Source organism: Biomphalaria glabrata, chromosome 10 (genome assembly GCF_947242115.1).
Source record: "Biomphalaria glabrata chromosome 10, xgBioGlab47.1, whole genome shotgun sequence".
Classification (NCBI taxonomy): domain Eukaryota; kingdom Metazoa; phylum Mollusca; class Gastropoda; family Planorbidae; genus Biomphalaria; species Biomphalaria glabrata.
Window position 1 is genome coordinate 17,958,799 of NC_074720.1, and position 15,803 is coordinate 17,974,601.

A 15,803-nucleotide genomic window follows, 5' to 3' on the forward strand; every position below is an offset into this window, starting at 1 on the left:
AGACAGAGGGAGTTTGTGATAGATGTAGCTTTAAAACCAAATGCTAACTTCCTGGCAAACATAAAAACAACATCTCTAAGCTTGCCCTCTTTTTTTAAGTTACAACAGTAAAGAAGATATAGAAAATAGAAGCATTCAATTTGGTTACAACTTATGTCCAAACACCAGACTGAAGCTACGCCCCGAGACATGGCGTTAAACTGCGCTCCTCTGGCACTTTTGGATCTCAAAAGTAACCTACTTTTTTTCATTTTTGCCTTCATTACCCATCACTATCTCCTTACCTCAAAAATCTCCCTATGTCTTAGACCAGTCCGTTTGCCGTGAACTGCGACAGGTAAGGGGGGATAAAGAGATCCTGGTATTTGAGTAGGTGCCTATCCGAGGATAAGTTATTACAATACAGTAATTTGGCTCTAAGTTCCTCTAGACCTGAGGCCCAGATGACCCGCTTTGGGTCAACAGGCTGGTCACGCTGAGCTACCAGCATGGGTCATTGTCATATGCTGGAGGGCGGAGGCTAGAGGGTCAGTCAGGGAGCTGCTGTATCGGACACATGCCCAATGAAGCAACTGATTGAGTATAGCACCTGTGCAACTCTGGCGAGCTCATTCTGGACGTCCGACTGACTCGTACCCTTGTTGGACTTCCTGGCGGGTGGGGAGCATAGGTGCTGAATAGACATAAAAATACATGGAACTAAGCAAAATATAAAAAACTAGTCGACCGGCGGAGTAGCATACGCCGCTATTTTGCAGGGCCGGCCTTAGGCCACTGCAACCTATGCGACCGCAGTGGGCCCGCACTTTCATTGGACCCGGGCCAATTCTAGGTGTATAAATTATTAAATTAAACCATTTTATAACTTAAGACAGATTTCACGCGCTCTCCTGTCGATTTACAAGGATAACCTGGAAATCTTCCGAAATTGCAAAATATACGAAAAAGTCCTTAAAATATACGGAAATATATAGACAAAAGTTGTCATTTTTGGGTGTCACTCAATATGGAAAACACCAATCCAACGCGCGATAAGTAAAAACGGCATTATGCATATGCCGTAATTGTGTAATGTGGTGAAAGAAGCTTCTTACGCCTCAAACTAATGAAGAATTACTTGAGGTCAACAATTCTCAAAGATAGATTGAAACATTTGGGAATTCATGCTGAGCGTGATCTATGTAGGAAACAGAATTATTATGATATACTGTATGACTTTGCTACACGCAAGGCTCGTAAAGTAATTCTGTACGTAGTAAAGAATGAATAGAATGCATAGACGAATTTATTTTCTAATACAAACTCTTAAATTTCACTTATTGTCCGCTTCTCTACCCAAACTTGGCCCTGCGAAATCCGTTTCGCATAGGGCTCCACAATGCTTAAGTCCGACCCTGCTATTTAGTGACGGGTGAATTTACATAGTAGATTACTTGTTCTCTTTCCATGACTTCTTGGTCACAATTGTTAAGTCGGCGCTGCTATTTAGTGTTTGTAAAATGTTTTACATGTTTCGGATATTCCTTCAGAGTTGAAGATAGTTTACTTCTTAGTCCAAACATCCCGCAGGACGAAGGTGGGTGGGAGCGCGCAGGGTTTGACAGTCCAGCGCGCAGCCATCCGTAGCGACGTGTGAATACCCACGTGCTTCCCCCCCCACCCTCTTGTTTTTTTCGTGGGGTGACTATCCGCAGAAATAAGAAAGTGATCTTTCCTTTACTTCTTCTGGTCCAAACTGTTGAGGGAAGAAGAGAATTATATATATAGAAGATAGATCCTTAAAAAAAAAAAAAGCTTATTTAAAGGGTAAGAACTCCGTCCATAAAACTATATCTGCTAATAAAGAACAAGTTATTACCTTTATTCGATATCAAACAAAATAATTAATTGACTAATTGAGTATTTTTTTTATTGATTCATGTTTTATTAGGTACAATAAATAATTGTTTTAAGTATCAACCTGTTCGGAGAATGCGTGAGGGAGGAATAGATTAAATGGGACTAAACCCAACACATTTAGCCATATATGTGAATACTGAATTATTAGTTTCCCTTGTTATTCAACAAAATAATGAATTACCAGTAATTGTCTAATTTGTTACTTTGTTTAAAATTGATTCATGTCTTGTCTATGCCAATGAATAATTGTCTGAAGTTTCATCTTGATCCTAGAATCGGTGTGGGAGAAATAATGTGTACACACTTTTTTACCAGACAGAGTTGATATAAGCTTCGTAAAAACGAACACCCCTAAAAAAAAAAAAAAACTACTTGCCCCAGATGTAGAAGTGGTGGTCAGGTGCACTGAGGAAAAGCCTGACAAAGATGAGCCCTTTTCTCATCTACAAGGCGCTGAGGAAAACCCCTCCAAGGGTCTTCCAAGGCCTAATCAAGTTGGCCATTTTGAATAAGCCATGGATTCCAGGATTGTGCAGTGCAATTTTAGAGGTATCAAGTTTTGAGGAAATGCATCTACTGATGGACTCTGAGACTCCTGTAGCTGTTTGCCTACAGGAAACATTTCTGAAAAACTCAGACAGTATTCGTTTCTGCAGTTACATTACATACAACAGGACTGTTGAAGATTCGGAGAGAGCATCAGGTGTAGTCTGTATCCTTGTGAAGAACAGCATCCCACATAAGAGGGTAGAGCTGCAAACCACACTACAGGCCGTAGCAGCTAGAATGACTCTACACACAAGGTTATCACTTTCTGCAGCTTGTATGTACCTCAAGGCGCTCCATTGAATCTAATAGATTGAGAATCTCATAGAACAGCTCCCTCGGCCCTATATAATCCTTGGAGACTTCAATGTCCATAACACTATGTGAGGATCCATCAATACTTGCACAAGAGGTCGTATGAGGATATCTTCCTCCAACATGATCATCGACTTACTTGCATCCAGGAACGGGATCTGTCGTCTGCATTGACCACACCGTATGCGTCCCTGGACGACTTCAAATAGCCAGAAAGTAATGACCTATGGGGAAGTGACTACAACCCAATCATCATTGCTAACAATCTCCCCTCACTGGAACGACCTCAGCGTTGGAAGCTGAATAAAGCTGATTGGGAACAATTTCAAGAAAGATGCTCCCAGGATATCACAGAAATATTGTTAATGAACAGAATCCAGCTGATATTTTTGCTAGCTAGCTACTTGATATTGCTAGGAAAGTTGTACCCCTTTTGGCGAATCCAAAAACGGCCTAGCAAACCATGGTTTCGTGCAGCTTGCAAAAATGCTATTGGCGATAGGAAAAACGACTGGCTGCATTTATAAAGGATCCTTCCCATGAAAATCTAAAGCCATTCAGGATAGCTAAAGCGAAGGCTAGACAAACCATACAGTGAGCCAAAGGGAATTCTTGGAGAAATTTTGTCGGCAGTCTGGATGCCAATCATTCAGCTTGAACGGGTTGGAAGGCAGTAAGGCGGATCAAAGGGAAAGAATCAAATGCAACAAGACATTTGAAAAACCAAGGACGAACTGTTACATCACCCAGATATATAGCTGACTGCCTTGCATCTTCAATAGCAGATAAATCATACACTGCACACTACACGACAGAATTCCAAAAAATTAAAACCAGGGAGGAAAGACATCCCGTTCTTACATGAAGAGCTGAGGGACTCGTTGAACAAAACAAATGGCACAGTGCACGGAGAAGAAGAAATCCACTATCCGTTCCTCAATCAACAGCATTATAAAGGCTCTGTCCCCAGGCATAGAATGCTCGCTGTATGTTGATAACTTTGTCATTTTTATACATGGCAAAAACATGAATATTATAGAAAGAAAATTACAATTATGCCTAAATAAAATTCAAAATTAAATGAGAATAGCTGAACAATACTTAGCAAGGAAACATTCTAATCTTACTTTCCCATTTCTCTACATTTGTACCAAAAAAAATGCAACTTTATTTACACAAGTATATTCAACTAGGATAAAATGAAAAGCAAAGCTTTGTATTACTTTAATGTAATTAAATAATTCCAAGTTTTAAACTTAAAGGAAATTCTTTTCCTTTTCAAAACATAATCTAGAAAACAGCGAATTGTAGGAGATGTGTAAACAGAGAAATAAATTTTGGACAAAAAGTGGACATTTATTGTCACAAATTAAAAAAAAAGTCACAATAATTAACATTTGGATTACTAAAAGTAGGTCATTAAAAACAAAAGTATTACATAAAAATAAGATGAAAGACAAATTTTTAAAAAATAAAATGTTTCATAATGTAAAACAATGAAAATAAAATTTTCTACGCTATATAAAAAAAGATCTCAATCTCGATAATGAAGTGGTTATTTCTTTTAAAAAATCAACAAACACTTAACCATTTCAAATGAACATTGTAAAGAAAAATGAATACAGTCTAAAAATGTAAGACAAAGACTTAAAACAGTTTCTGTACACTCTGATCTAAACATTCTAAACTACAATCATTTGGAGGTCATTAGTCTCTTGTTTTCTTCCATCTATTTCACCATTGATAATAAACTTATACATAAACTTTGAAATTATTGACTAAACATTTGTTTACATAACTTTAAAAGATTTGTGCAAAGGTTTGAGATTTTGATTTCTGGAAAGGCCGAGACGTAGCCCTGTTGTAGGTGACTTAACTGTGGGTACACTGTTAGAGCATCCTTTACTGGCTAAGGCTGGAGGACCAAAAAAAAAAAAAGAAAGATAAAAACAATTTGAAGCTTACATTTAAATATTTTTTACGAGACTTAACATTCTTTCAGGTAATGTTCACCTGTACTTGTGACCAACAGGTGTATTACATTTTTCTTTGTCACTTTAATTAAAACATAGTAAGGTTTTAGACCTTGTTCTTTCTCCGTGGACACTTTTTCAAAGAAAAGAGTTGTTTCAAACTTATATGATCTTGCAAAGAACACTGCAGGTATGCTGACATATTGGTGTCCAAAGAATCACAATCTCAGAACCCTCTATTGTCTCTGACAAGGATGCTGAGATATTTCCCAATCCCTGAATAACTCATTGTAAACAAAAAGTCATTGTGACTAAATGGTTGAATGCTTGCAACTTCTAATTCAAATTTGGTAATAGCAGAAATTTTTAATATAAGAATTTAGAACAGCCCCCCCCCCCCCTCTAATTTGTTGATTATAATTATGTTGGTCACTGTGTTGGCCAAAGACAAGGTGATATTAACTAGCCAAAAGAATTTTACATTATATATGTATACATTAATAAATCCCAAATATAACCTTTTAAAGTTGTAAGCCAAAAAAAGTATTAGAAAATATACTATTTCAAATTATTTAGCATGCATTTTAAAGGCTTTTTCTACTGAGACTTTTCCCTTTCAAAGAAGGCATATATAACTATAGAACACTACACATCAAACTAAGGACATCATTATCTTCTTTTCTGAAGGAATAACTGTAATTTAACTTCTGTATTAAGTTATACTAATCTATTCTTAAACAACGGTACATTAGTAATTTACCTGGTGGCTTCCAGCTGGAGCTGAGAACGGTTGGTGGGTTGACCAGTTTGACTGCTGGCATACTGGCAAAGGTCTGGGTGTTTTTTCTTCTAGCTGGAGATAAACTGAAGGACTCTGACTTGATCTCAGATGAAACTACTACTGAGCTAGCTGCTATTTTATTAGTCTCAGAACATAGAGTGTTCGTCATAATTTCTATGGGCTTTGACTGTTTTGGTTTTTCTGTGTAAAAAAATAAATAATTAATTGGAATAAATAATAAAACATAAATAATACCTAATCTGGACAGAACATATTTGTGTCACTTAATTGTATCTACAACTTCCCTTTGTGTAAAAAGAAATTGGTCACATCTAAGCTATAACTCATTAGGCTATATATAGCTCTCTTTCAATTTAAAAAAATAAATAAAATGACTATAATATAGTGATACATTTTCTAACATACTTGACTTGGTGGGCGTTACATTTTTTATAGTCTTTGTGGACTTTGACCTTGAAGACTGAGCTTTGGTTTTTGATGCAGTTTTTTTCTTCTTACCAAAGTCTTCATCACTCAAGTCTTCATCATAATCACTTTCCTCATCACTCTCATTTTCAAATTCTTCACTGTCATCTTAAAAACAAACAAACTGTGAGATTATTACAACGAAGAGCCAAGACTAGTGAACAGTAGATGTTTTATGTATTTTGGACATGTCTTCAAAATGAGGATTATTATGTTTTAGCCCTACCTTCCAGCACAATGGGTAGGGTTCAGATTTAGTGACATCATGACACTGCTAAGACCATACCTCACGTTCAGGAAGTCAACTCTAACTGAATCTTGAATTAGACATTTCCAATGTTTAAAAGACACTAATTCCTTGCAATTTATGAAGGCAGATGTTGTAAAGCTCATCTGTTTTTATGGCAGAAGATAAATGAGGGTGTTAAGTGGCCTTCACAATAACCAAATGCTTTACTTCTCATATGTAAGCCAGATACCCATATGAATTGGATGGACTCAAAGGCATCCTAAAAAATCATGAATCAAAAAACAATCTATACTGAGATTCAAACTTACATCCAATTACTTTGCCCCTATTATAACATTGGTAATGAAAATTTAAAAAAAAAAGATATTCCACTATAATCAGAAATTAGTAATAAATAGATAGACTTTCTAATTTTGAAAATATTCACAAACATTTTACACTAAAGTCAAGACCCCTCAACTCAAAAAAATATTAAGAAACTGGAACAGACACAAAATAGAGCAGTGAGATTCATAACTAACGAATATTCAAATTTGACTAGAGTTACACCTTTAGTAAAATCACAAAATTTAACAAGGTTACAAAGACAGTTTGTGTGGAAACACAAACTTAAAATCGGCCCCCGAAGTGGTCCACCCAGGCAGGCTTCAATATTTTCAGAAAGAACATCCAAATGAAATTATATCAAAGACAAATGAGAGATAAGAATGGAGAAAGAAGGTTGACAGATCTTGTGTAGCGCCCCAATGGTGTTGCAGATCAAAGGATAGGTGCAAGTGAATGCAAAGTTAGATGTGAACCTGGCCTAATTAGTTCCCCTTTTAGACCTTATGGTCTATAGGGCAGATGATGTAAAGTTCATCTGTTTTTGTGGTCTACGGTTAACGACCAACGGCCTTTACTTTTCCCCAACTAATGTCAGGTACCCATTAGAGCTGAGTGGACTCAGAGGCGCCCAAGGATTCCGAAGTTGAAAATCCCAGTCTTCACCAATATTCAAACCCGGGACCCTCGGTTTGGAAGCTAAGCTTTACCGAGCCTCTCCCGGTCTTGACATAATATAATTGTTTGGAAAAGGCTGTATCTTTTATTTGAATTCTCAAAAACAGTACATTAAGAAAAAAGTTGAAGAAAATGACGTTTATGAGATTACTATTCGTTTTAAATTAGGTCTAACTTATAATGCATACTAATTAGCTTTTTCTCTTTAAAAAACTGCTTGCATAACTGATTTTAAAAATTAGATTTTTCGCTTTCAGGAAAAAAAAAAGTAGCCATTGCATCAGAACTTTGAATGGTCTAAAATATTGCAATGTGGGATTTTCAATATCTTTTCTAGTTTACGAGATCTAAACGGGACGGACGGACAGACATTTCGCACAAAACTAATAGCGTCTTTTCCCCTTTCGGGGGCCGCTAAAAAGCCTTCAGGAGAGAAGACTCAAAAGTAATGTAGCAATTATACATAAAACACTGAACCATAATCTTCAAATACAAAAATGAAATCTAATAAAATACTCAAAAAGACACAAAGATAAAGGCACATTCCTCGTTCAATATGCTAGGACAAATTTGTACAAACGCTTCTTCTTCCCTAGTGCTATTAGAGCATGGAATGGGTTGCCTGAGCCAGCCATGAAAATCAGTGACTTAGCAGAATTTAAGTCATTGGATAACATGCATGACTAAATGCATGACGCGTAGGACATAATCATCTTCTTTTTTGAAGTAACGTCTGTATTATTTAAGTCAGTGTTTAGGAATAAAAGTTTAATTCACTATTTCATCTCAGGCTCTCAAGCGTACATAACGAATGGCCTTGACCAACAAATAAATGGGTTGAATTAAGTATATTTTTTTGTTTTGTAAACATTTTCATTACCTTCAGATGATACTGGTTTCTTGGTTGCAGCAATGTTTGTTTTTTTAGATTGTCTCTGTGGCAGCTTCTTAGAATTGGACTCTTCTAGGACCTCAATACTTTCATCCATTACAGTTCCAATTAGTTTTGTACTAGAAGAAGGTTGACTTTTAGTGTTTATAAAAGATGATTCATCATGAGTTGATGAAATTTCTGACATAAGATTTTTTTCTAAAATAGTTGAAATTGGATGTAAATTTGTCTCCCTTGTTTTAATGTTATTGGCATTTTTGTGGTCAGAATTCTTATAAGTATGAACAACAGCCACTTCTTCAATCTGTTTGGCATCACAAAGTGACAACTGTAATGCCTTTTGTAACTCCCTTTCATAAACCTTTTCAGACAATGGAGTTCTTCTAAAAAAAAAAAAAAAAAGAGAAACAAAGTTTAATATTTAAAATATGTTAAAATAAAATTGAAAGCAAAAATGTTAGCCTAACAAATATGTAAATTATTTACATTTTTTTGGAAGGATCAGAACTTTTTGTTGCTAATTTCTCAACTTCAGTGGCAAAGTTTTGATCTTTTATTTTAGTATTTTTGTCTGACGTTTTTGTTGCTTTCTGTTTTTTAGGTGGTGGAGGTGTGCTGTTAGCAAAATCATCTGAAATATATCACAAATTAATGTCAACATAAATAAATAAAGTTATTCTGTCTTTCATAGACAAAATAATGTGTATATACTCTTTAAAATGAAAATAATCTCAAAGTGAAAATCTTTGTACATTGGTGGAGGTTTTAATCTTAAGCCATCATATCCGTGGTCTTCTGATTTACAATCAAACTACCAATGAAATAGTAGATACAACATGACAAAGAAAGTTTCAGAGCCATCCCCATGATTGGTCTTTAAAAAAATATAGAACCACTAAAACAGGGCATCATAATACACAATAACTGACATGTATCTAAAGGTAAAACTTTAGAGAACTAAAGGAAATAGCACAGAATCAAAATATGAGAACAAAAATGTTAGTTAATTATAAAATAGGTTATCTATATATGCATTTTTAAAGTAAGTAGTGAATAGATTTATAGTGTGAAAGATTACTGTTAAAAATTTACAATTTGAATTCCTTTATCAATGATACTTTTATTGAAAACATTAGTCAGTTAAATTTTTAAGTAAAGTAGCACTATAAAGAAATGAAAAGATAACACATACCATCTGAGTCACTATCAAAAGAGTAGTCGACAGATTTACGATTCCTATAGAATAAACATAATGAAATTACACAAATGTTAAAAAAAAAGCACTGGTACCAGGGTATATATATGACTTTTCAGAATTTTAACAGCATGATCATTGATAGTGGTTAATTTGGAACTGTGTGGCCAGCACAATGTTTACTTTCTACACTTAGACGAGTAGACAAAATATTTCCCAAATTTTGAAGTCAAAATCTCAAGTACCAAAAGACGTATCCAGATTGCTATAATAAGTTACCACAGCCATGGATATTCACATTATCCCCAGATTCCTCTGGATCCACGACAACACGTTCACTGAAATTGCATTCATTGACTATTCGTTTACATGAAACTTGTTCATGACAAATTATGACTTATTATATTGTCGTCATGTGTTTAATTTGTTTACATTAAAAGTACATACAGGGCTACGTCAGAGAACTAATTGTTGTGAACGCATTGTCTGTGAATGATATGTCGGGAGAATAGAACGAATAGTCATATCCCCTATTCCACCACAGAATTAAAAGTTGATTTATTTTCTCTTCCAATTACATCACTCTCCCACCTCTGATAATAGATAATGCTTAATTCTTTTTACAAAATTAATCATTCACTTGAAAATAAACTAAAAATTAAGAGTATAAAGTGGAGCCTACTTTCAAAATTGAATTAAAAGTAGCCACTGGCACAAAAGGGGAAAACAAATTACAGAAGTCCTTACAACCACTGGGCTGATCTAGTACAGTCTAGAGCAGTGTTTCCTAAGCTTTTGACCTATGTGTACCCCTTTTATAATTTTTGTAAAAGTGAGTATCTCTTGCCTCCCCTTTTATTTATAAACAGAACATAATAAACAAATATTTACAAAAATTACATTATAGTAAATGAGGTGCAATGCATACCCCTTCCAAAGTCTTACCATACCCCTGGGGGTACGCATACTTTGGGAAATACTGGTCTAAACAGTAGCTATGGTGAATATTTAGATCTATATCTAATCAAGATTTAGTTGGTATTAAATTTTCTATAATGTTTTAGGATGTATCTTGAAGCCTTGATAATTTCAAGTTGATATAATTATATGATATATTAATATAAAAAATGTTTTTTTTTGGACCTTCCGGTGGTCTAGAGATTTAGTTCACTTCGCAGTGCATTACTGCTAGGGAGTGTTGTCGTTTACAGGGTCACATGTTCGAACCTAGGTCAGAGTCGCGTGCATGTGAAGTATTCTTTCCGTGTTTAATAGTTTTGTTTTAATGTATAGGCAGTAAGTTGTAATTAGTTGTATTAGGCGCATTTTGTTGTCTAGAATATTGTGTATGCTTACATCATTCTTAGTTCCTCCAGTGGAGACAGCTTTTGTGTTAACTGGTTTTCTGCTTCCCCGTTTTAACGGTACGTAAGTATGTAGTTTATTAAGTAGGCTGATCTTTCGGTACAGGTGCCGCTAATGACAAGTTCTTTGTTGTAGCGGCATCGCTAGAACTAGGTTTTCTTTCGTTTCAGGGTGTTAGGCTTGGGGCTATGGGAGTGTCGCCTTCCTGCCCTTGATGCCGATTGCCGTGTGTTTAGCTAGTGTTGTTTGTGAAGTTGCTTAGTCTTAGTTGGCGAGCAAGGGCCAGCCTGGGCCCCAGCCCAGGAATACCGTACTTGAATTTTTCCATTAAATTCTAAATAATTTGGATAAATGCTAACCTATAATTAGTATAATTAATAATAATTTAATTGCAGATCTACCAAAATCTAGTTATACCTTATTGGACGACGTTCGGTCATTTTAACACTCTCATAATTGATAATACTCCTATCAGACTCTTTTGTCAATGCAAGTTAGTTCATAAAGCCCTCCCATTATTTACTTCCCGTTGTTTTCGTTTTTTTTTTGTGTGCCAGATAAGATCGTTAAAAAATGACATTACATTTCTTCAAAATTCACACAATAATAATAATAATAATCTTTATTATCCATATGGAAATTTGTCTTACAATTTGTGCATTTCACCAAACAAAATATGATAACTATAGAAAACCAAAATATATATTCACTCCAGTCCAGACACAGTCATAATTTACATGTGACAAGTTTATATCAGATCGTTAAATTTTATTTAGTGATTTGACGACAATGTCAATTGAAAATATATAGAATAGTTTAGGGCTGTAGTAAGATCTTGATCTGTTAGATGAATATTCTATAAACATTAATAATATATAATAACTTCTTTTTAAAATTAATAATAACGGGATGTTGACTTTTTGGTATAGTTATAAGTTAACTTTTCCATAGATTTGGTTTGAAGTTGACCAGGATTATTTGTCAATGGGCGAGCACTCGCATTGTTATTGTTGTTTATATTTCTTTTCGTAATATTTAATATTGTACTTTCTCACCAATCCCAGATTCAGATCTAGATTCTAGATCTAGAATAGATCTAAAATCTAGACGTCTAGAGATGGAACTAGAGGCCTAGAATCCAATCTATTTAGGCCTTAAAGCGGTATTAGTTTACCTTATACTTATAGCAAGCTACTTTCACGGAAACAAAATCATGGTAATGTTTAAATGTTACATGCTTACATTTGAGTTACAAAATCATGGTCATGATCATCATGATGTATTCAGTATTGAAATTGAAGTATAAACTATAATTGTATTGTATATAATAAAACATATAGAGAAAGACATCACATAGATCTAGGTCTAGAGAGTTAGAGTAGACTAGTTTTATGGTTTATGGTATGCTATTCGGACACCTACCTATATAATATAGTCATAGACTATAGTGGGCTATCGTAACTTATAGGCTATAGTATACTAATAGTACTAGTTACTACTATTAGTATAGAGTACCAAAGAGTATAGGCCCAAATTTGAAAGTTCAAAGTTTGACTTTGACAGCGCATTATTTGACAATGGTTCGACATAGAAAAGAAAATGAAGTACATCAAAATCTTCTTTAGTTTACTTTAAGGAAAATAAGGATGTCTACTTAGACTTATAAGTTTTAAAGTTATATTTGTACCCCTAACCTATATTTGTTATTATATTTAAATTTAAGGTCTAAGAGGCTGTGTGTTTTCATTTAATTCGGACAAATTTGACCCACATTATTTGATTCTGGACACCATAATTTATTTCAGACAGTCTCTATATTTAGGCATTTGGATTTGGAAACCACTGTGCAGTTCATCTCATGTATTGGTCTAGTCATATGAACACTCCAACATAACAATGAGAATGATGAAGAAGAAGAAGAATCAAATCAATGTCAATACTTTAAAACTTTAAAACTAGATCAGTAGATGATACTAGCTCTACATAGAATAATAGTAATACTAATAAATATACTTTATGAAAGTTTATCTACTAATGATCTATATACCCTACTCCTGCCCTAATACTAGTTAGTAGATCTATGTACTACTACTGACAGCGGCACAGCCATCTGGTTTGCAAAAAAAAACAAAACACAAGCTCTATCAAACCTTTGTATCTTATTTTCAGTCTACATATAAAGCATGTTAAAAAACTATTACATATAACGAATTCCCTATTTTTAAAGCAATATTTTTCTTTTTCCCTGAGTCAACTTATTTTCAATTTGCCTTACTTCATTTCCACTTCCTTTTAGAAGCAGTCTATATATAAAAAAAAAACAACCATTCCTAATAGCCTCAATGAGATAGATCTAGACTAATCTTTTTATTTTTTGAGAGAGAGAGTGCAAATAATGGTATTTTTGTAACACTGTCAAAAAACAAACAACTAATCCTAATAGCATTGAAAAAGATCAATTTAGATCTTTGTCATTTTGCTAAATTCAAAAGTGGTCAAATAAATTATTACAATTAATAAAACTAAATTGATATTTCTTTTTATTTAGAGAACAAAATACCACTAAGACTAAGACTGCTTTATTGATCCTTACGGAAATTTGTTGTGATTACAAGGATTCTAGAGAGAAATGTAGAAATGGGAACAGGAATGTGTTCGAAGGACTGACTTTTTGTTGTTGGAGATAGAGGTGGAGGGAAGAATAAGTCAAAGTGCTACTAAATGGGCCCAAAATATGAGAGCGTGTGAGTGTCTGGGGCGCATTATGAAGTGAGTATTTTCAAATCAAGTCAAAAGTTTGTGGGAGAAATTACGATGTGCAGGTAAACAAATATTTAAAAATTGCTGTTCCAGAGTGAGAAGGAAAGAGAGAGTGGGCTGTGAAATTTCACTGTAACAGTTACACTAGTTTACAGGCTAAAATAAGTATGTTAGGTTGATTGTTAAAACATGACTCATTTATAAAAAAAAAAAGGAATAAGATGTTCAGGAAAAAGAGAGCGGGTCTTGAAATTTCATTGTAACAGTTGCAAGTGTGTACTGCTAGTGTGCATATATAATAGATCAAGATCTGTCGTAATTATTATTTAGAATAGACTTTTAATAGTCTTTTTATAAATTATAATTAAATTATATACTTACTAACTTAGTCTTAGAATTGTTTATTTATTATGACCCTTCTTTGCACAGTGTAGCACACCTTCATCCAAGTTAGGACAGAAGGTGTGCTTCTGCTCGTTCACTGTTAGAGACTAGACTTGGAAGGAATGTTGACATTGTAGAGTTCATCCCAAGTCTAGGAGCTTATGAAGAAGTTGTGCATAAGGCTGACCTTGTCATTATGTGTATGTGATGTCCTGTAAATAAACACCTGTCCTTTTTGAGTTGCCTTCCTTAGATTTATTACATTAGTGTCAAAGTCCATTGCATTTGTAACACTGCTTAATGAGCTAGATTTGAAATGAGTTTAGATGGCAAGGATTGATTGAGATGCATCTAAAAGAATAAGGAAACATCTACTGCAAGCTCTGATTGAGGAAGATGAGGATCCGGCGTCCTGCCAATTTGAAATATACCCTGATGAGCTCCTTGGCCATTTAGACTTCATGGAGGTAAAAATGGGCACAGTAAGAAACAAGATGCAGTAACAAATGGACATGAAGAACAAGATACTGGAATAAATAGGTACCAGTACATTTGGGTCACAAGTGAGTACACTGGAAAGCCGATTAGAGTTGCTGATGAAAGAGCTGTTACCTAATCAAGGTTGCAGCTGTACAAACAGTTATGATGGAGGCGCTGGGGATTGTGGCGCTGTCTGTAATTGTGTTTTTGGTAAGACAAGAAATGTGACTTTCAAAACAAGAAATGTGACAATGATTACTGCAAAGATCCCTACAATGAGTACGGACCTGAAAGGAAAGAGACAGATGAAGAAACAAGAAAAGAAGTTGGTTATGTGACTGAAGGTTTTACTATTGATGTACCTGCCACGAGTACCTAAATGAGCTGGACATATCAAGATGGGTCTGCATCCAAGTCTGTTGCTGTGGACCTTAAAGACCTCTGTCTCTCTTCCAGTATCTATGAGGGAAACTCGAAACGATATATGCACATGGATGTTTAGCAAAAACTGTATGTGTGGCACCTTGAATGGAGAATGCAAATGCCAAGAAACTTAGCAACAAGGTCTGGATTTTAAAAAAATATGAATAATTTAAACTGATTACTTACAGAAAGCATAAAACAACTTTATTTCATAATCAAAATAGCTGCAGTTAATTTTCCCAAAAACAAATTTCTTTTAGTTTTGACATTTTCTTTCACTCCAACATTTAATGTTTAATTTCCTCTTCCTTGTTTTTCATTATACTAGGCAGTTAAATAAACAAAAGCAATTAATACAATCAAATTGATATTTTCATTTCTTTTTTTCTTTTGAGAACAGTATCTTTATGAAGTTTTTAGCATTTGAAGTACTGTTTTATTATGGCTAGATCTAGATCAACATGTATTCTAGGTCTAAAATTTAAGTTCTCACAGGGAGTATGAGGCCCTATTAAAAGTTTCAACAAAAAATGTCTGTTCTTTGGGGAAGGGGGGGAGAGGTAGAGATAAAGGATAATAGATTTCACAGGGTGCAAAAAAAAATGGTTCAACCAAAAAAGCAACATAGAGCTTGTTCTTTCAGAAGCCACGAGGAGAGATTGGCCATTCACCAACCCATTTGTCTGTAGGTCAACCATCATTAGATGATTATTAAATTACATCCATTAAGTCAGACTAACCATGAACCATATCTTCATAGCCACCAATTCATTGAATACTTATGAATATGAACAATGTCATAATAATATTCCCATCAGCCAGCCAACAATAAAATCATGCTGCAACACTTTGGCTCTGCATGTATACATTAAGAGAGGTAGGATTGTGATTGTTGATAGTTTGTAGTTTAGAGCTTGTGATCTTCATGCTAAAAATATTGAAACCTGCCTCTTTAGTTTTTTAGATCAGAATGATATCTTAGATATAACTATGTAGATAAAGTTTATCATAATTTACTGCTTTTGGGAGTATCACTAAATTACTAAATCTAT

At 34.5% G+C, this 15,803-nt stretch overlaps 2 protein-coding genes across 7 annotated transcripts in view; one reads left to right on the plus strand and one right to left on the minus strand.

The window, feature by feature from the left end:
• Positions 1-1,887: 1,887 nt before the first annotated feature.
• Positions 1,888-11,975, minus strand: LOC106063703 (RAD51-associated protein 1-like). Of its 3 annotated transcripts, none has more exons than XM_056043022.1 (7): positions 11,947-11,975; positions 9,337-9,380; positions 8,631-8,775; positions 8,133-8,527; positions 5,941-6,108; positions 5,494-5,715; positions 1,888-4,675 (listed from the first exon to the last, which is right to left on the minus strand). In XM_056043022.1, coding segments are annotated over exons 1-7 (1,101 nt in total). In that variant the 5' UTR covers positions 11,949-11,975; the 3' UTR covers positions 1,888-4,550. The 3 variants fall into 3 exon arrangements, with proteins under 3 accessions (XP_055898997.1, XP_013077598.1, XP_055898996.1); XM_013222144.2 differs by lacking the exon at positions 11,947-11,975 and adding an exon at positions 11,122-11,282; XM_056043021.1 differs by lacking the exon at positions 11,947-11,975 and adding an exon at positions 10,696-10,717.
• Positions 11,654-15,803, plus strand: part of LOC106071516 (solute carrier family 45 member 3-like) — a 52,516-nt gene continuing 48,366 nt past the window's right edge. The window contains exons 1-2 of one of the 4 annotated variants that reach the window (XM_056043018.1): positions 11,654-11,920; positions 13,253-13,473. The gene's annotated coding sequence lies outside the window, so the exon portion shown is untranslated. Of the gene's footprint in view, positions 11,921-13,252; positions 13,527-15,803 lie in introns of all 4 variants that reach the window. The other 3 variants (XM_056043016.1, XM_056043014.1, XM_056043015.1) reach the window with 3 other exon arrangements.